Source organism: Prionailurus bengalensis, chromosome B1 (genome assembly GCF_016509475.1).
Source record: "Prionailurus bengalensis isolate Pbe53 chromosome B1, Fcat_Pben_1.1_paternal_pri, whole genome shotgun sequence".
NCBI lineage: Eukaryota > Metazoa > Chordata > Mammalia > Carnivora > Felidae > Prionailurus > Prionailurus bengalensis.
The window spans coordinates 49181110-49201971 of record NC_057344.1 but is presented as its reverse complement, the minus strand read 5'-3'; the positions used below and the strand labels follow the sequence as shown (position 1 = coordinate 49201971).

Below are 20862 nucleotides of genomic sequence, written 5' to 3'. Positions count from 1 at the left end.
GTGAAGAGTCTCTGCTTTTAATAAAATTGTGTTTCGTAAGGCACTAAAACCCTGTAAGTGCTCCAGTATCGATCAGTTACAAGGTAGTCGACCATCTGGTTTATTTTTGTTTCAGGGGGAAAAGATAGAAGACATCCCAAAGGAAGTCTTGATGGACTGTGCCCATCTCGTGAAGGCCAATAGCATTCAAGGTCAGTTTTCCTAGAGGTGTTTTCAGAATTAACACCGATTTCTGTGTCTGAAGTAGAATACTTTCAGAGAATATGTCGGGGACTTTGGCTGGAGTCAAAGGAATAATATGTAGTATGCCTTTCCCCTGTTTTGTCCTTTCAAGTGGCAGTTCTGCTACCTATCAGAGAACTAAAAACCCATCTCCCCACCCCTCTAATGACGGTGGCCCTTTCTTGGCTCTTTCTACCCTGTCTTCCTTCCTTTGACTAGAAAGTTGTCTAGACCTGCCTACCCTTGAGGTTATGTAGAAAGGCTTTCAGAAATGAGGTTAATGGCTAAGCAAGAGATGTGTCTCGTGGTTTTATTTTTAATGTTGTGTGATGTCTTTATTTCTGTCATTTGTCCTTAGATTCTAGAGCTCAAGTCTCTACATCCCTGTTTCCTACTTTTTCTTTCTCTCCTTCTCCTCCTAAATACTTCTTTCTCCCTGTGAATTGTGAAGGTATCGAGTCTGTTGATCTTTTTATCTCCCAGAGAATCTTACTTGGTTGGTCTGGGGTGATCCAGGAGTATCCATATTTTTACAGTGCTCTCCTGGAGATTATAATGTGCAGAGAGGGTTGAGAACAATTGCTCTAAGTGTTTTAGGTAAGGCCTGAAATTCTGGGCTTGGTGCTTCTTTGTTTCTACTGTCAGTAGTAGATTTAATCTGTCAGTAGTCAGTATAGGTCAAGAAGGACAACTTTTGGGGAGGAAATGAGAGTTAAAAAGGGGAGCCAGGAAGGAGATGGTATGCTGCTAAGAATGATTAAGCTAGTTAGGAGGTTGGATTTTGGTGTGTAGGACATAGACCTAGGTAGAGTAGAGGTAAGTTTGGTTTGATGTGAGGGTCAGAGGTGATCCAGAGGGTTGGAAAGAAATCTGGTTTGGGTGGAGGATAAGTGCACAGGGCAGACTGAGAGCAGGTACCAGGGGTCGGTGATTACAGGACAGGAGCTGACCCGTGTACCCCTTCTCCATTGCTTAGACTGTGTTTCCTAAATCTAACTTGGGCAGCTTTAATGGGTCAGATACCTAGCCAAAGAAAGTAGAAGGCTGGTCTTGTAGAGCCACTGACTTTCAGCCCCGTAAATCATTAAGTTGCAGTTAGTTTTAGGACATTCCATTTTTATGAGTGGGACAGGGTTTCTTAAGATTTCCAGTTAAGAGCTTCTTTTATTAAAGTAAAAATAATAAAGTTAAAACAATCATTATTCTCTGTGTGTTGCAACCTCTTTCACATGTTCTTGTCCCCTTTCCATGCCCCTGGCTAGCAGATGTAACTTTATTAAAGGATCTTTGGACTCTTTATTCTGGGCCCAGTCTCTTGCTTCGTAATCTCTTTATAGTTTACCAGTTCTAGAGAAAACAGAAGAGAATACTGCCTTACTTCGCTCTGCTCTTTGGCCTTCCACAGTGAGAGCTCACTTAGCAAAATAAGGAGCCAAGCCCAGGAACTTCACTCGTGAGTCCCCAGCAGAGGATGCCAAGGAGTGAAGAAGGGGTTCTCCTGCGGGGTTTGCTAGGGACACTCCATTCCCGTTGCGGTGCAGTTGAAATATTTTCCCCCCTGCTTGACCTCAGAACCGAGGGCGTTGGGTTAATCTTGTTTGTCATCATAGAATCTGGTCAGCCAGTTTATTCATTTTAGAATCTTTTGCTAGATTAAACTTTCTAAAAGCTTCGACACTCCCTGTGACACGCCTCGCCTTATCTGTACAATTGAGTCCAGACTTGTTAAGCTGGAAGTGAAGCATCTCTGATCTGACGGCAGGCTTTGTTTCCCTTCAAATTATTTCACACTCCAGCCAAAGCATGTATTTGCTGTTTTCCTACCTTATGCCTTTGCTTATGTTGTCTCCTTTGCCCTCAGTTTTGTCTTCCTTGTCAGTCATCCCATGTCTAGCGCCAAACTAAGGTTCAAGGTCCACCCAGTAGTTGTAGTAATGGTAGTAGAGTTACCGTTGAATGTTAATTACATGTCTGGCACTGTGCTAAGAACATTACAAATTAATTCATTTATCAACCCTACTGAGTTATGCATATTATTTTCATCTGTAGATGAGGGAGCTGAGCTTCAGGGAATTAAGGAACCTGCCCAAGGTCTCAGAGCTCTGAAGTGTGGCAGTAGCTGCATTGAAGTCAGACAGTGTCTTTGAAGTCTTCTGTCTTAACCACTAGACTGTATTAACCTCTCCTGTGGCGCCTTTCCTTTCTTCCAGTGTGGGTGACCACTGCCCTTTCTGAGCTACTTCAGCATTCTACCTATACCTTTCCAATATCATTTGATAAGTTCTGTTTTTCATCATAGTTATTTATGTGCTTATCTGCCTTCCTTCAGTTTTGGAAGGCAAGACCCATTGTCTGATCCATATTGGATCTCCCCTAGCACCATGCACATGGAGATTTTTTTAAATCTTAATTTTGAAAAAAAATTTTCAAACCTACAGGAAAGTTACAAGAAAAATATAACTCTTGTATACCCTGTAGTTAGATTCAACAATTTTTCTGTATGTATTTGCTTTCTCTCTATAATGCTCTAATTATTAGGTTTTTGGTTTCTTTTTTTTTTTTTAAGCTGAACCATTTGGAGGAAAATTATAGATCTTATAACCCTTCAGCATGTCCTAAGAGCAATGACATTGTTTTAAGTGACTGTATTACTGTGATCAAATTTCAGGAAATTTAACATGGATAGAATACTGTTATTTGATACACAGCCCACATGTAAGTTTTTCCAGTTCTCCCACTATGGTCCCTTTATAGCATTTTTTTTTTTTTTTTCTGATGCAGGATTATGTGTTATAGTTCCTCACCATGTCTCTAGTCTCTTTTTATCTAAAGGCACTACTTTGTCTTTCAAGACATTGACACCTTGAGTGGAGACCAGTTGTAGACTATCTTGTGATTTGGGTTGGTCTGATGCTTCCACTTCAGCAAGAGTGCATGCATTGCACTCTTCCAAAACATCTGTGCTTTTATTACTTTGATATGTTTTCTTTGGTAACAGAGTTGCCACTGCTAAAAGAAATTAAAAAAAACAAAACAAAACAAAAGACACCTCTACTGAACCAGTCCAGTTTCCTCATGTTTCACATGGGATTCTGGGAGCTGTGGGGACTTTCCCTGAGTGACATAGCTGATCATGGTGGTGCAGGTCCCTTAAATCCCAGACCTTGGCCTTTTGCTTTATCTTGCTGTTTAGCCTTTATTGGATCAAGGACTCCTTTGAGGAAACCTATTCGATCCTTTTCACTGTAAAAAAAAAAAAAAAAAAAAAAAAAAAAAATGCATATCATAAACTTTGCATCCAATATTAGGGAGTCTCAGAAGTCCCTGCTTTCCTTCCTAATACTTTTGCTTGAATTGTGTTGTTCACCTTTGCCATTTGCCATTTGTGGGTGGGTTTAAAAAAAAAAAAAAGCGTTCTGTGGTTTGAATCACTCGATGGCTATTTATGCAAAGCCTTTTCCTCTGTTGGATTTTGGTAATTTGCCAGTGGGTGAGGGCAAATTGCTTAGTGTCCTGCCCGCATGTTGAAGACAGTCTCTCTTGGCAGGCTGCAAGATGAACAATGTGAATGTGGTGTATACACCGTGGTCTAACCTGAAGAAAACAGCTGACATGGATGTGGGACAGATAGGCTTTCACAGGCAGAAGGATGTAAGTGTTGTTTGCCACCAGAGGACACGGAGAACACTTTCATTGTCAAAGGCTCTTCTAAGTCCCTCTCAGCTGCATTGCTCAGCCCCTAGACAGCGACTCCTTTGTTCTGGAGGGGAAAACGTATGATTAAGATTTCAGTTTTGGGGGTGCCTGGGTGGCTCCATCAGTTAAGTATCCGACTTTGACTCAGGTCACAATCTTGCAGTTCATGGGTTCAAGCCCCATGTTGGATTCTGTGATGACAGCTCAGAGCCTGGAGCCTGCTTCAGAATCTGACTCCCTCTCTCTCTGCCCGTGCCCCACTCACCCTCTGTCTCCTCTCTCAAAAAAATGAATAAATGTTAAAAAAAAAAAAAAATTAAAAAAAAAAAAGATTTCAGTTTTGTTCCCCCCTTTCTCAAAGGTGAAAATTGTGACAGTGGAGAAGAAAGTGAATGAGATCCTGAACCGATTAGAAAAGACCAGAATGGAGCGGTTTCCAGATCTAGCGGCAGAGAAGGAATGCAGAGACCGAGAAGAGAGGAATGAGAAAAAAGCCCAAATTCAGGAAATGAAAAGGAGAGAGAAGGAAGAGATGAAGAAGAAGCGAGAAATGGACGAACTTAGGTATGTCTGAGCTACGGTATTGGTGTTGACCTTGGAGATTCCTCACTGCTGATTTTCACCAGGGACCAACCTGAAGGAAGTATATACTGGTGGAGAGAGGGACATAGGACAAGCTCAGGGCCTTAAACAGCTTAGAAAAAGGTAGTTATGCGGATGCGTTGGTCAAATGACATGCTTTTATAGGGGCAGGATATGAGAGCATGTGAAATAAAGTAGCTGGTTTTATTCTTAGATAAACTATCATAGGTTATCTTTAGAGTTTGGTTTGTAAGCGTCTTCAGGAGAAGAAAATATGCTATATTAACGGATTAACATCAATTAGTATGATATTTGAATAAGGTTGTCTTAGCTCCAAAGACCAGTGCCTAAAATCTGTTTTTAGAACCGTTTTTGTTAATATTTTGAAAGTTTGAAGTAATTAATGTCATGAGGCCTATCGCAAAACACTCCATTTTAAAATAGTAAACAGGAGGGGGGCCTGGCTGGCTCAGTCAGTAGAGTGTGTGACTCTCTCTTAGGATTGTGAGTTCAGTCTTCACGTTGAACATGGAACCTACTTAAAAAAATAAAAATTTTGGGGGCGCCTGGGTGGCACAGTCGGTTAAGCGTCCGACTTCAGCCAGGTCACGATCTCGCGGCCCGTGAGTTCGAGCCCCGCGTCAGGCTCTGGGCTGATGGCTTGGAGCCTGGAGCCTGTTTCCGATTCTGTGTCTCCCTCTCTCTCTGCCCCTCGCCCGTTCATGCTCTGTCTCTCTCTGTCCCAAAAATAAATAAACGTTGAAAAAAAAAATTTTTTTTTTAAAAATAAAAATAAAAATTTTTAAAAATAAGTGAAATGAAAACATAAGACCAAGGGGGAGAGGAAGGAAAAAAAAAAAAGGGAGGGAGCCAAACCATAAGAGACTCCTAAAAACTGAGAATAAACTGAGGGTTGATGGATGCTGGGAGGGAGGGGAAGGTGGGTGATAGACATTGAGGAGGGCATCTATTGGGATGAGCACTGGGTGTTGTATGGAAACCAATTTGACAATAAATTTCATATTAAAAAAATAGGAAAAAAAAGATATATGACAGTATGAATAAAAAGGCTGGTGGTTGATAAATCAAAAAAAATTTTTTAAATAAAAATAAGTAAAATGATAAATCATAGTTAAAATACAATTTGGGTCCTGAAATACTAGTGTATAAAAATACTGACTGGGGTCGCCTGGGTGGCTCAGTCGGTTAAGCGTCCGACTTCGGCTCAGGTCACGATCTCGCGGTCCGTGAGTTCAAGCCCCGCGTCAGGCTCTGGGCTGATGGCTCAGAGCCTGGAGCCTGCTTCTGATTCTGTGTCTCCCTCTCTCTCTGCCCCTTCCCTGTTCATGCTCTGTCTCTCTCTGTCTCAAAAATAAATAAAACGTTAAAAAAAAAAAAATTTTAAAAAAAATACTGTATTAGTTTTCTGTGGCTACTGTAACACATTATCACAAATTTAGTGTCTTCAAACAACATAGTTTTATTATCTTACAGTTCCATCCATACATTAGAAGTCCAACATGGTTCTCACTGGGCTAAAAGGAAGGTGTTAGCAGGGCTGTGTTCCTTCCTGGAACTCTAGGGGAGAATCTGTTTCCTCTTCCAGCTCCTAGAGGCCATCCACATTCCTTGGCTTGTGGCGCCTTCCTCCATCGTCAAAACTGGCAATCTGGCATCTCTTACACCCTCCTTCCAAAGTCACAGCCCCCTCTTCGACCTTCTCTGCTTTTGAGGACCAGGGTGATGACATTGGGCCCACCCAGACAATCCACAGCCTCTTCAATATAAGATCCTTAACCCAACCACATCTGCAAAGTCCCTTTCGCCAGATGAAGTTACATATTTGCAGGTTCTGGATATTGGGATGTAGACATCTTTGAGTAGGATCATTATTCTCCCTACCACTGGGTATGTTGTGCTATACCTGAGGAGGCTCTTAAGTTTTCTTTGTCGAAGAAGGAATCTAGTCCTGCAACTTCTACTTATAGAATTTCTAGATTTTCCCACATTTTTCCATAGATATCATTTGTGTAAATGTAACAAAAAGAAATTGGGAAAGATGTATTGCTGTGCCTTTGGAAATGGCATAGGATCAAAATGAGCTGTTTTGCCACATGCTGACTTGATTTCCGTAGAATACACTGGATTATTAGAAAGATTGTTGGGTCAGAATGCAGGTATTGTGATCAAGTACTGGTATTAGTTATCTGCATGCATGTATTCCTGTTGGGGGTTCTGCTAAAACAGGATAAGTGGCCTCATTTAAAATATAATATTCAAATGGAGAACTCCAGAAGTGTTACCTTGAGTTATAATCTGCTAACATGAGATAAACAAATGCACAGATTTCTTTTGACCTAGATTGTGAGTCTGCTTTGTGTTGTGAGTGAAAGAAAAATTATCAACTTGATCAGTGCAGTAAAATGTAATTTTGAGCAGTGTGGGATTGAGAGTAACTTACTCATTTTTGTTTTTAGTGTGGAGTGGAGGAAAGATCGAAAACATGCCTTCTTGTGCCCTTTACAAACCTAACAATTTTGTTTAGAAACCTAATATGTTAGGCATAATAATATCACTTAATGTACTTGAAAACTTAATAAGAGGGGCACCTGGGTGGCTCAGTCACTTGAGCGTCCAATTCTTGGTTTCAGCTCTGATCATGATTCCAGGGTGGTGGGATCAAGCCCTGTGTCTGGCTCCATGCTAAGCGTGGAGCCTGCTTAAGATCCTCTCTCCCTCCCTCCCTGTCTCCCCCCCCCCTCTCCCCCCCCCCTCTCTCTCTCTCCCTGTCTCTCTCTCTCTCTCTCTCTCTCTCTCTCTCTCTCTCTCTCTCTCTCTCTCTCTCCCCCTCTCCCTCACCCTCTTTCTCCCTGTCTCTCCCTCTCTCCCTCTCCATCTCTCTCTCTCTTTCTGCCCTGCTTGCACACACACATTCTCTCTAAAATAAAAAATAATAATAGTTTTTTTAAAAACCTTAAAAACTTAAGAATAGCTAACATTTTTGGACACTTGTCATCTTCCAAACACTGTACTGGGTTTAGCTGCGTGATCTCATTTAATCCTAGCAATAGCCATGTAAGTCAAATATTGTTATTGGTGTTTTCTAGAAGAGCAAACTGAACCTAAAAAGCAGGTAAGTAACTCACCCAAAGTCACATAACTAATCTGATTCTCAAGTTCGTACACAATATTACCACACTTTTCTGCCTCGTTCTGTCTATTCAGTATTAAAGTAAAATTTTACTATAAATCAAGCAACTTATGGCAATTTATCTTAAAATACATTACATTTTTGTTTCAAATTAAGCTGTGTACTAGTAAAATTTAGGGAATTTTGTATGTTTGATTTTACTAGTTTAAATTAAAACACAATGTTCATATCTCAAATTTTCTTTTATTGTTTCAACAACACAAAACATTTAAATAAGCTGAGGGGGAAAATTCTCATTGTTATTGAATGAAATTTTTGCTTCAAGAGCAAATTTAATCAGTCCCATTTTCTTTCTTTTTTTAAAAATGTTAATTTATTTGAGAGAGAGCACACGTGTGAGCAGGGGAGGGGCAGAGAGAGAGGGAAAGAGAGAGAATCCCCACAGAGCCAGATGTGGGGCTTGATCCCACCAACCATGGGATCATGACCTGAGCCAAAATCAAGAGTTCGACGCTTAACCAACTGAGCCACCCAGGTGCTCCTAATCAGTTCTATTTTCTAAGCTGTCCCTAGTCACTTGTATTTTTTCCATTTGTTTTCTCAGACACAAATTTTTATCCTCTTATCACTCTGGTAACATACATATCAAAAGGAAAATGTAAGTGGAATAGATGGAAAAATCACTTTTCTGTTCCGTGTTTTTCTACTTCGTCCCTACCGCTTTCTTTTTAATACACTTTCACGGATCTCAGGAAACCAAAAGACCCCACTTTTTTGGTGTTCATTTCTGTGAAACCGACGCCACAAAACTGACTTGCTTTCACAAGCTGCCGAAGGTAGCAGGACACGGGGCAGAGCTGCGGGGCTGGGGACCGACGCGGTGACCTAGCACGTGTTGGCTTGGCAGGCTCACCGCTGCCGTCTGGGTGCCGTGTTCCGCAGCTTTGACGAGATCCCAGCAGCGAGCTCCGCGCTTCTGAGCTGTTTTAGAATCTTTTCTCACATCCATAGGGCTTCGTACGTCACTTTAATTTTGGTCTTTGACTCTTCCACCTGAGAGGTCAAATGCTGTGCCTACAGAAGCCTCTCATTCCAAAGTCTTTCTCTTGGCTTTCTGACAGCAAAAATTTTATTATTAAGTTTCACCAGCAGTTGGTTCTTTTATTTGGAACATCTGGTAGGGAATGTCCACTTTAGTTGCTCTGATTGCTTAAGAAATTGACTTTTGAATCTGCAGGGGATTCTACAGAGAAGCCAGGAAGCTATTCTTATCTTGGAAGCTATCCCCAGTGCTTCCAGATGGTTTCAGTGAAGAAACACTCAACAGCCTCACATCCACAGATCTCCAGCTTCCTTCCAATTCTGAAACCATTATTTAGACTCTGGTCTCCTTTACCCTGTCAGCTTTTTGAACAAGAATGGCAATGGAAAAAAGTGGATCAAATTGCCATTGTGTTGTCCCAAGTTCTTTGAGCTCTAGGCTGGATGGATAAGATCCTATCCATCAGCCTTCAGCTCAGCAGTGAACAAGGCAAAGCCTACCACACAGAAGGCACTGACTTCCTTTTCAGAGGCACAACAGTAGCCCCTGGAGACAACTCCATCTTGTTCTTGTAGATGGAGCCCTTTACTCCTTGTCCTCAGTGTGCAGAAATTGTAATGATCTGGTAATGTACATAAGTCTCCATAAAGACCATCCTCTCAGGTAGGTTTTAGAAATATTTGGGTTGTTGGGAGGGTAGTATATTAACACCCTCTGTTAACCGTTTTGTAAAAATTCCCCTTCCTTAGACTTTGTGTGTTAATTCTCACTTACCACCTTACTCGTTAGCTCCTTAGACAGTTTTTGTAGCTCACACATGTCCTGTCAGGCTAGGATCTAATGGGGTTCTGGTTTAGAGATTCTTTGCATAGAGTTAGGTGTAGGGAGGAATCCTCACATGTTATTTTCTTTCCATGACTGCTACCTTATAAGCCATACATAGAGTAAGAGAAAATAACAGGAGAGACTCCACACAGGTTTTCAAAGTAGTTGGAGTCTTAGAAGTGACCTTGGCTTGAAGAGTGAGAGAAGGAGAACAGCTTCTACTCGGTCTACCTTTGGTTTTAGTGAGCAGGCATTTGGAGAAAACCTGTAAGCAGGTTACCTGGGAGTCTCCCAGTAGACACCATCATTTATTGGCATATACTAGGGAAGAGTATCCATGGCTGTCTTCAGTGTGTCCAGCAGTGTGGTTTCATCTCCATAGCTGAACTTGTTGTCACATCCAAGTAAAAGCTTACCTACTCCATTTCAGTCTTGTGTTCACTTCTTTGGCCTTTGTGGTAGTGTGACAAACACTATTAACATCAAGACCAGGTTCCACCATGTGGATATTGAAGCCAGAAGAAATAAATAATGGAGAAATGTAGTTAACAGAGGGTAAGTGAGTAACAAATCAGAAAAGAAAAAGATAGGGACTATGGCTACCTGAGATAGAAATTTCTCAAAATTGGGAGCCTAGAAGGTTGAAATTTGAACCCAAGTATGATAAAGGTTTATGTTTTGGAAATCTTGCTTTGCTGACCAGATTGGGAAGGGAACCAGGTAGGTGTGGCGAGGCCAGCTAGCAAGCTCGTGCAGTCGTCCACACGACAGATGTTGGTAGCTTGAAATAGGGTGGTGATGTGGAGGTGGAGAGAAGTGGACCAGGGAGAAGTAACTTTGTAGATAAAATCACAAGATTTGAAGATAGTTCAGATTGAGGGTGTGGGAGGCAGAGAAAAAGAATGGCTCCTGGGTTTCTGGTCTATGAAATGGAATGGATAGTGATACAGTTCTTTGAGCTAGGGAGTCCTGGAAAAGAACCAAACTTTTTGGTAGTGGGGTGACCATGAGTTGCACAGGGACATATGAATCTGAAAATACCTTTGAGGTACCCAAAAAAGTGTCAGATAGGCCATTGGATGGGTGGGAGGGAGCTCGGAGGAGGGGCCCTCAGACCCATTGGTTCTGGAACCTGGCTTGTGAGTACTCGTCATTTTAACCTCCACAGGTGGTTTAACAGTGCAGCCATGATTGAGATTTCCTGCCCTGCCCACTCTTTTCTTGGCATGCCTTTCATGTAGTGTATGGGTCTCACCTATTTATTTCTTCCAGACACCACTTTGTCTGACATCCTTCACCTGATCTGTCTCCAGTTATCTCCCAGATGGTTGTCTCTAACTGTGACATTTCTTCTCTCCAGTTCTCAGTTTTCAGTTTCTACAGTTCACATCTACTTGGATATCTCTCAGCTGTGGCGTTACTTTCTTCAAATTGCCCAAGCTAGAAACCTTGATGTCATCCTTGATTCTCTGAGCTTTATCCCTTCTTACCAGGACAGCTGCTAACAGCATGGACTCGTGTCCTCAGGTGGGGATGTTGCAGCAGCCTGGAGCATGATGGCAAGAGTGTGAGCTCAGGAGTCTGATGTGGGTGCAAAAGCCTGCTTCTCCACTAGTTGGTTAGCAGGGAGACTTTGGACAGCTTCCTTAACTTCCCTGACTCTGCCTCCTGTATGTTCATTTTTTTTTTTTTTCATTTCAAATTTTTAAATTCCAGTTAACATGTAGTGTAATTTTGGTTTCAGGAGTAGAATTTAGTGATTCATCCCTTAAATACAATACCCAGTGTTCATCACAAGTGCCGTCTTTAGTACCCATCACCCATTTAGCCCATCCCTCACCCACCTCCCTCCAGCAACCCTCAGTTTGTTCTCCATATTTAACCATCTCTTGTGGTTTGTTTCCTTCTCTCTTTTTTTTACCCCCTTTCCATATGTTCATTTGTTTCTTAAATTCCACATGAGTGAAATCATAGGGTATTCAGTAGGCATAGTACTGTCAATTGCCTTATAAGGTGGTTGGGGTTAGCAGTAATTTTTGAAGCATATAACGCAGATTCTAGCAAATAAAGAATACTTGGTAAATGGTAAATACTGTTATTATTAACTAATCTCCTTGCCTTTATTTCCCTTCTCCCTCTCTTCTGTCTACTACAGATTACCCTTTTTAAAACACTGGTATTATGTGGTCTCACTTTCCTTTGTCTCTTTGTGTATTTTTAATTGAACTTTTTGTATAGCTATGGCTTGAATAGGCCTTATCTCCCTTCCTGGTAAGCTCTTTGGGGGCAAGGCTTTGGCTTATTCATCATTTTCTGTTTTCTTCCTGTCCTATCCTCCACCCAGGCTTAGCATAGGGCTTTATACATCACAGATATTTACTAAATGCTTGTTGAATCTCTTATGTCTCTTCTCTACTCCTGTCTTATATTGTGGCTTCTTGCTGTTCACATTGTGTTAACTCACTCAATTAGGACAACATAATTGGGCCCTACACATCCAGCCTAATTCCCTACTTGGCCTTTAGACTCCACTTGAATTGGTTTGAAATGTCATTATAAACACCAACTCTTTGTCTTTGCCCCTACCATTCTCTGCGTCTGCCTCCCTCACTGATCCCACATATTTATTAGGCTCCCTTTGGGTTCTGCCTCATCTGAGGAGAGGGCCCCAGCAGCCCTGCCACGCTGATGCATTTCCACTTGAATTCCTGTAGCATCTGCGACCTGGGCAGTATGCCCCAACTAGGAATCCGATCTGCTCTTGGCTGTAGATGGATTTCCTCATCTGAATAATGCCACCTACCTCCCAGTCATTGTGGAGATGACATGAGTCTGAGGAAGCACTTTGTAAACTATAAAGCACTGGGCACATCTTATTTACTGTTCAGAGATCTCTGCCTCTTTTCTGTTGCACTCTCCTTGAGGGCAGTGATTATATTTTCTTCCAAAAAGACCCTCAACAGTGCTGGATGCATGGTAGATGTTCATGAAATACTTTTTGGCTGGATAACCTGATTGCAAATGTGTGTTTCTTCTTCTAGGAGCTATTCGTCGCTAATGAAAGTTGAGAATATGTCTTCAAATCAGGTATGTTCAAGTTATTTGCTCTAATGTTGTGCCTTAAAATAATTAAGAGTTTTTAATAATTGAGTTACTAGCCAATACCGACTTGTGTGTTGCTGATGGCTTGACATGATTTGGTAACCATCGTACACTCAAGTGGATTCTATGAGGCATCGCCCCTCCTTCCCTGTGGACTCTCTCATGTGTTTTTAAAGTAGGTCACCTCATGGAAAGAGATTGTTGTACATTGTTGTGAAGTGTGGTCTGATAGTACTTCCTAAGATAAAAAGCAGTGATGATCCATATTACAGTACTGAAAGAATCTTCTTATAATCAACACCTAATTATTTTCTTAGAACTATGTCAGAGACTTCTTGTCCATGAGTACTATCTTCCCCGAATTTATTTTCCAGTGACTGGCAATAGCACAATTTAGCTGTCACTTAACAGTCTGCAGAAGATTGAAACTGGGTGGATATATTTGCTCTATTGCGTATTTTATAGTGTAGTTTACAAATACAGTTGACCCTTGAACAATATGGGGTTAGGTACCCCAACCCCTTACGCGGTTGAAAATCTGCATATAACTTTTGACTCTCCCAGAACTTAACTACTGGTAGCCTACTATTGACCACAAGCTTTACCCGTAACATAAACAGTCAATTTAACACATGCCCCTTTTTTTCTTTAGTTTATTTATTTTTGAGAGAGAGTAAGAGGGAGCATGAGTGAGCAAGGGAGGGGCAGAGAGAGAGAGAATATCCCAAGCAGGCTCCACACTGTCAGTGCAGAGCCCGATGCGGGGCTTGAGCTCACACACCAAGAGTTCGTGACCTGAGCCGAAATCAAGAGTTGGATGCTTAACGGACTGAGCCACCCAGGCGCCCCAATTAACACATATCTTATGTTATACATATTATGTACTGTATTCATACAATAAAGGAAGCTAGAGACAAGAATATAAAATCATAAGAAAAAGTTTATACATTTACAGTGCTGTACTGTATTTATTGAAAAAGATCTGTAAAAGTGGACCTGTGTGGTTCAAAACCATGTTTTTCAAGGATCAACTATATATGCTTTAGATCTGTGTTATGTAGGATACTAGGCACTAATTACATGTGGCTATTTAAATTTAATTAAAATTTAATTTAATTTAAAAACTCAGTTCCTCAGTCATACTAGCCACATATGGCTAGTGGTTACCATATTGGATGGTGCAGAAATAGAACATTTCCATCATCACAGAAAATACTGTTAAGCAGTATTGCTTTAGATGCTTAGAAATAATTAATAGAATGTAAGATCCCTTAAAAGTCATCTAGTCAAACCCCATATTTAGTTCATAAATTGGAATTGTTAGTGGGACTTTACACCTTGTTCATATCTGGATGTCCTTCTAAAAATGACAACAATATTCTTATTCATGTCTCTGTGAAGAACTAAATTTATGAGGCTTCTTTGTGAGTCAGAGATGTAGCTTTGTACTTTATCCTGAAACATTCCAGGGTAGCATTATGTAATTAAATACAACCTTGAATTTGAAATTTAGAGCCTTAAACTGTCATTTACTAATTGGATAAGCCTAATGAGGTGATGTAACCTCTCTGAGGGAGATTTCATCAGCAGTGGAAGAGACCTGTTACTTCATGGGTCTGCACTAAAATTTAAACAAGGACATATATATGAAAGTTCTTCCTTAGTCTATGAATATAAATGGTCATTGTTATTTTTTATTTTTTATTATTTTTTGAGAGAGCGAGATACTACATGAGCGGGGGAGGGAAGGAGGAAGAGGGAGAGAGAATCTTAAGCAGCCTTCATGCATCAGCATGGAGCCCGATGTGGGGCTCTATTTCAGAATCGTGAGATCAGGACCTGAGCCAAAATCAAGAGTTGGACACGTAACCAACTGAGCCACCCAGGCACCCCAGTCATTGTTATTTCTTACTGATAGAGTCCTTAGTTGCTCTTTTCCCACACAGTATCAGGATTAATGACGATGAGATGTATTTAATCGCTTCTGGAAACTACTCTTAGATTTCTTGGAACTCTTAAAACAGCTTAATAGTCAAACAAGTCTTTAACGTACCCTAAATCTAATGTCTTTGTTTTGTGCTTATTGTTGTTTATCAAAATGTTCTGTTATTTAGAGACTACGCCAGCAGAAATCTGGCGCCTATATAATGTTATGTACGACATTAGGCATTTTCATTTCCATCATTGTTGATTTTTAAAGTTTGAGCGTTCTGGAATTAATACACACAGACAAATATACATACATATATCCATACACACACACACGTGATCTGATTAGTGACAGATGTTAAAAGTTCCAGGATTAGCAAATCAGATTTGTAGAACAAAGGATCACGAACTCTTCTACCTTTCCCCTTCCCTCTGTTGCTTGTTCCTGTGTCCCTGAGTTCCAGGTTTCAATCAGATTCACATTTCCAAGGAAGTTTTTGCACTGGGTATTTTTATTCTCTCTTGCAGTGGAAGGACTCTTACAGCTTTCCCCCAGACTTCAAAAGAATAGGTTTTAATTCTCCTTGTAACTTTCTGCTGTTGAGGGGATTACAGACCTTTTATGATCTAATTTGGCTGCACACTCCGTTGATTTTCAGTTAAAGCCTAGTGTTTATATAAGATAGGACTTGATTTTTTTTTTCTTTTTTTGAGAGAGAGAGCACGAGCTGGGGAGAGGGCAAAGGGAAAGGGAGAGAGGAAGAGAGAATCTTAGGCAAGAACCATGCTCAGTGCAGAGCCCATTGCTGAGTTTGATCTCACGACTCTGGGATCATGACCTGAGCTGAAATCAAGAGTCAGACGCTCAGCCGACTGAGCCAGCCAGGCGCTCATAGGACTTGATTTTTAATTAAGCTCATATAAATTTATCAGGAAAAATATTAGTCTTCCACTCTGAAGTTGGTTTTAATTTTGAGCTTTTGTTCTATTTAGAATAATTCTTTTCAATCTGTAATTTCTACCTAGCCTTTCTAAATTTGGTGCCAATAAACAGTTAACTTTCAATTCAGTTTTATTTGCTTATCACTTTATAGGTGGATGACAGGATACCTATTTTGCTACATTGAAAAACATATTGGGGCGCCTGGGTGGCTCGTTGGTTAAGTATCTGACTCTTGATTTTAGCTTAGGTCATTATCTCACGATTTGTGAGATCGAGCCCCGAGTTGGGCTCTGTGCTGGCCGCTGGCAGCATGGGGCCTGCTTGGGATTCTCTCTCTGCCCCTCCCCCACTCACACTTGCCACATGCTTGCTCTCTCTCAAAATAGATAAACTTTAAAAAAAAAAAAAAGAAGGGAGAACATATTGACTCTTAAAGGGAATCTTAAATGTAAAAATTGTCCAAATAAAGTCTTGGTCTCAGACATATATTTAAAAGTTACTGTAATCCCCAGATACAGATCTGCAGACACACCGGAACTCTGCGGATCTGACTCCCGGCCTTTATAGAGAGTGACACACTTTCATTGTCACCAACCCAGATTATCTTAGAGCATTTTTCCTCCTCAGTGTTCCAGATCTAATGCTGACCTTCGAGATAGATGGTGACTCTCTGAACATCTGTAATGCTGTGATTTCAGCGTCAGACTCTAGAGCAGTCATAGTTCTGGTTCTGGCATAGAGTACCAACAGGAGTTTTCTCTGGGTACAGTTATCTAAGACATTTTTACTGTGGCCTGGATGCATTGTGCTAATTGAAGAAAAGCACAGAGGAAACTACTGAATGAAACCGGAGATCAAACCAGACTTCAGACCATTGTTTCCTGCCTATATCTCCTGTTTCCTTACCCATCTTTCATAAGAACTATTAAGAAGGTGAAAAACATATACACCTGTAAGCCTGAGCCCTCTCCTCTTCTCTAACAGCTCGGGTATCAAGCAATGGGAAAGAGAAGCTGCAACAATTGATATGTTCAGGTTGAGACATTTTCAAGCGAATGTCCCAAACTTACACTATTAGTAAACGTTGGCACCCGGAGCAGTGTTCAGGGCATGCGGTAGCTCAAAGTGGAGTCTGGCACTCTTTTGTACTTGGCCTTCAGGACTCGTGTATAAGCCACACAATAAAATCAGCGCCTTTATACTACATACCATCATATCGGGTTTTTAATCAATAACTTGGCAGGCTAACTAACTTGGTATCTAGCCTGTGGCTTCCTAATCACTTTTCCTATTTAGAAAAAAAAAAAAAAAAAAAAACATCTTGCGATAACCTTGAGGCTCAAAATAATGGAATGTAGACCAAAGAAGGGTTTGCATACTGGCAGTATCATGGGCAGAAGGTTTGAGGCAAGATCTGTTTGGATTCAAATCTTGGTGTATTTGTTGAAGGAGCAATCACGTTTTCTTCCCGTCACACTTATTACGTCCTATACGAGGTCAGTTGAGCCTTACTTCATACTTTGGAAACCGCTGGTCACTTGTCACTATGTTATTGACAACTTAGAGAAGCCAGCTCTTTTAAACAACTCCTACTTTCAGATAGAGAATTCGAGTGAATTTAGTGATTTTACTTTTTACTTTCTGACCGCTGCTGTTACGCATGAGGAAGCTTATTACTTAAGACTAATTGTGTACATTTTTTAAACGGAGTTATTTATTTTGAAGCCTTTCACAGTGTCCCTTTTCTCTTTCCTACAGGACGGCAATGATTCAGATGAATTCATGTAAATGGAGGAAAGGACCTTTTAAAGATGTGAATTTAGGGACAGTTGCAGACGTTTTGATTTCATCTGTGTTCTGAGTTATAAAAAAATGAGTAAAATGCTACCTTCATTCTACACAAATATTACCAACTTCAGAGTTTTAAAAAAAAGTGTTTCCTTTTTTGCCAACAGAAAAGGATCAGATATTTATAATATATTTGGACTTGAAAATAGCATATAACTTTAGGAAAGTGAAAATATTTTTGCCGGAACATGTCTTAGTACCTCATGAAAGTTGGCTGCCCTTGTTCCTGGGATAGACTTTAGAATGAACCAGCTCTGAAAAGTATTTGTTACTGTGCTCTGTCCCTGAAAACAGATGTCTTGAAAAGCTTTTCATGTTCTTAAAATAGCTTCACTTCTGTTAAGAAGAATGTATTAGTGAGCAGTATATGCGAATGTTCCCCTCAGCCTTGATTTCCTGACTAGAAAAAAAAAGCTTATGGGTTTTGATGGTGGTGGTGATATTTTCAGAAGGTTGCTGGCTTCAGTATTCCCATTCCATTGTGTCACCTGAGTCTCTTAGCGGAGTTGTCCTCAGCTCCCAGCTTGTCCTAACTTCTCCCTTCTGCATCCTTTCTCTGAGCGAGGGCCTCCCCCGCCAGGTACCATCGTACTTAGAGAAGTAGTCAGTGTTCATCAAGGTTGGGCGTATGGCAGTGTTTACCTGAATGCCACGTAACCCAAGCCACGTGCCTGACGACTTCCAGGCTTTGGAGCCATTTCTCAGCACTGAGGGGAGAAACCGGAAGGCATGCTCTGCGTCCTTTTGAAGATGTAGGTTACCTGATTTTTGTCTTGGGATGCAGCCTAAAACAAAAGTCCGTGTTGCGGTTATGATTTTAGGAAAAAAAAAATTAAGCATTTCATGAGCCAGCCAAGTAATTTGTTTATTTACCTTGAAATAATATTTATTTTGATTTGTAACCCCAGAGTTCAGATTTCTCAATTGTAGACCCAGTAACTTAATATGTAACAAGACTGCTCATCTGAACCACCTCCTCTCCAGTGTGATTCCAAATAGAAGACCTATTTTTATTGCAGTCCCTGTAGGAAGAGACAAAACAAAACCATGAAAGGGGAAGAGAATAAAGCCTGCAGGTCAGGAGGCATGCAGATTCACATTTTAACCACACCCAGAGCTCTACACGCAACTTCTTTTATTCTTCACTGTATTCTAACCCAGCAAAAATTATCTCCTCCAACAAATACTCTACCTATAATAGCACTTTGGAACTATGGGTAAAACCAAAAGACTTCAGTGTTTCTATTTATCCCAAATTGGTGTGTGGAGTTGGAAACTGGAAAATTTCCCTGAGGCATAGCTCAGCCAGATTTTTGAGAGGGGGTATGGGAAATGACTCCAGAAATTAATGATCGTGTGTGTTTGTGTGTGTGTGTGTGTGTGTGTGTGTGTGTGTGTAATAATATTCACCCTGGGGTTCTGTGATTTTAAAAATGTAATAATAAAGAATCATTTTTTATTTGGAAGGACATTGATACATGAATTCTTAGAATCTGCTCATTATCCCCATCCCCAAGCTGGTTTGGGGGATGATCTGGCTCTAAAAAAAAATGCCCTCATCCATCTGAGACTCAACATGGCAGGTTCTAGAGGGGTATCTTCTTCCTCCCCCACTGTCACATGCATCTCTCACCCACACCAGATGCCCGCTGGGCCAAAGTGCATGACCTTCCCCAAACCATCTCTGGATTGAGTGTGAGCTGATAGCGGTACCTCTTCAGTGAGCTGGCCGCCCTGCCCAGTACGGAGGCACGTCTTTCATGCTGCGGCAAACACCGAAAACGGGGACATCTTGCCTCTAGCCCCACCTGCGTCACCTCACCCTGCCACCACTTCCGAAGGACTCCTCTGTACCCCATGTCACAACAGGTGTAGGTAGGACTTTTGAAGCAGACCTCTATTTTGAGTGCAGTGTGAGAGATCCTGGGGTCCGAATTTCAAACATGTCCTAATTCTCCCCACACTGGTTTACAACGTCAAGGCCTCTCTGAATTCTCCAAGTTGGATTCCTAGCTCCCTGCCTGTGTGTGTTGGGCAGTCTTTTCCCCAGCACCCAGGATCCCAGGAAAAAACAACAACAACAACAACAAGGACATTTTCTCTTGAGGACACTGGTTCAGTGACAACAGGTCAAAATTCTGGCACTGGAGCCATCTCATTTCTTGCTATTGGCATGTTTCCTAAACTTCCTATAGGAAAATTCCCAATCGTTACTTTATGAGCTGTGCCCTTGATCAAATCCGTGCCTCCTGAGGGCTTCTCTTATTAACTGTCTCATTTCCCCACTCACCTGCCTGTAGGTGAGGTTCACATTATTGAATTTACTTCACAAACTCTGCTCTGTCTTACTCTTACAGCTAAAGAATTTGTTTCTTATCCACCTTTGTTGACCTGGGCTCACGATCTGGCAGGGGAGCTCTGTCACAGTTCCTGTGCCGGAACACGTATTTGGAAGCTTCCCAAAGCACGGAAGGCTTTGACATTAGCAGAATAGGCAATAAGCGTTAGCTGAGCCCCATCGGCAGCTCACGTTTATTTTGTTGTATTGTTTATGACTCTGTCTCGAAGCACGGGTTTGGGTGAGCCTTTTAACTGTTCAGTGCCAAGGTTTCCCCACTCAGGAAGGAAGGCGTCAGGAGGATGCAGAGGAGTGGAGAGAATTTAGCCCTAGCCTCCAGCTCGGAGCCAGTGCTCTCCCTCCACGTTTGCATCTGAGAGGGGAAACCCTTGTTCTCGTAGAACAGGTTATGGGGAAAACTGCACAGGGTAGGGAAATAGAACACTTCTCCAGTTCTTCCTAAGCTGTGATGCCAAAGCCTGCTCTTTCTGTGTTTGGTTGGAAGTGTAGCCTGGTGTATAACAAATCCCATACTCAACAGGAGTACAGTAAAGTCGGTGGGCAACCTTCTGATGTTAGACTATGAAACAGTCTGTAACTTAATAAAATCAGAAGTGTAAAATGAGAAACTTAAATTCCAAGCTGTCAGCCTTGACCCGTGTAACTCCAGCGTGTGTGATAGCTCAGAGATGAGGAAGCCACTGCCAGTGCCCAGGCAGACTCACATTCGAGTTTCACTCCGTGACAGCTCTCTGCTCGGCACACGTGGGCCCGGCACAGGGCAAGAGACTTTATGTGCGCTGTATCATTTCACGAACGAGAAGATGCCAGCTGCATAGTCCTCATGTCCCAGATGAATGATATGTAAAATTCAGTAAAAGCTTATAGTTTGAGTAGAACCAAGTGTGTAGGGGATTTTACTTTTCACTTTGCTCCTCCAAGCCTCAGGCTCACTGATGGGCTCTGCATGCTTATTTTAGGCCAGTAGGAATGGGGAGGTTCCTGGCTGCCTGAAATGATGCCCTTCAAACAGTTTTGTTTCTTAGTGGGAGGAAAAGAACAAACTAGGGTGAAGGGAAGATTGCCTAGGAATCCGGGAAGAGATTCCAGGAAGAGAAGTCAAAAGCCTGGAGCTCAAGGGCCATGATACTTGAGCTCTGGTATGTGAAGTTCACGACTTGATA

General features: G+C 41.5%; 1 protein-coding gene across 3 annotated transcripts in view; it reads left to right on the top strand.

The window, feature by feature from the left end:
* Positions 1-20577, top strand: part of CCDC25 (coiled-coil domain containing 25) — a 41262-nt gene extending 20685 nt beyond the window's left edge. For all 3 annotated transcript variants that reach the window (XM_043564763.1, XM_043564782.1, XM_043564772.1), the window contains 5 exons: positions 116-191; positions 3770-3873; positions 4280-4482; positions 12560-12605; positions 17251-20577. In XM_043564763.1, coding sequence (XP_043420698.1) covers positions 116-191; positions 3770-3873; positions 4280-4482; positions 12560-12605; positions 17251-17280 — 459 coding nt within the window. In that variant the 3' untranslated portion in view covers positions 17281-20577. The remainder of the gene's footprint in view (positions 1-115; positions 192-3769; positions 3874-4279; positions 4483-12559; positions 12606-17250) is intronic.
* The last annotated feature ends 285 nt before the right edge of the window (positions 20578-20862 follow it).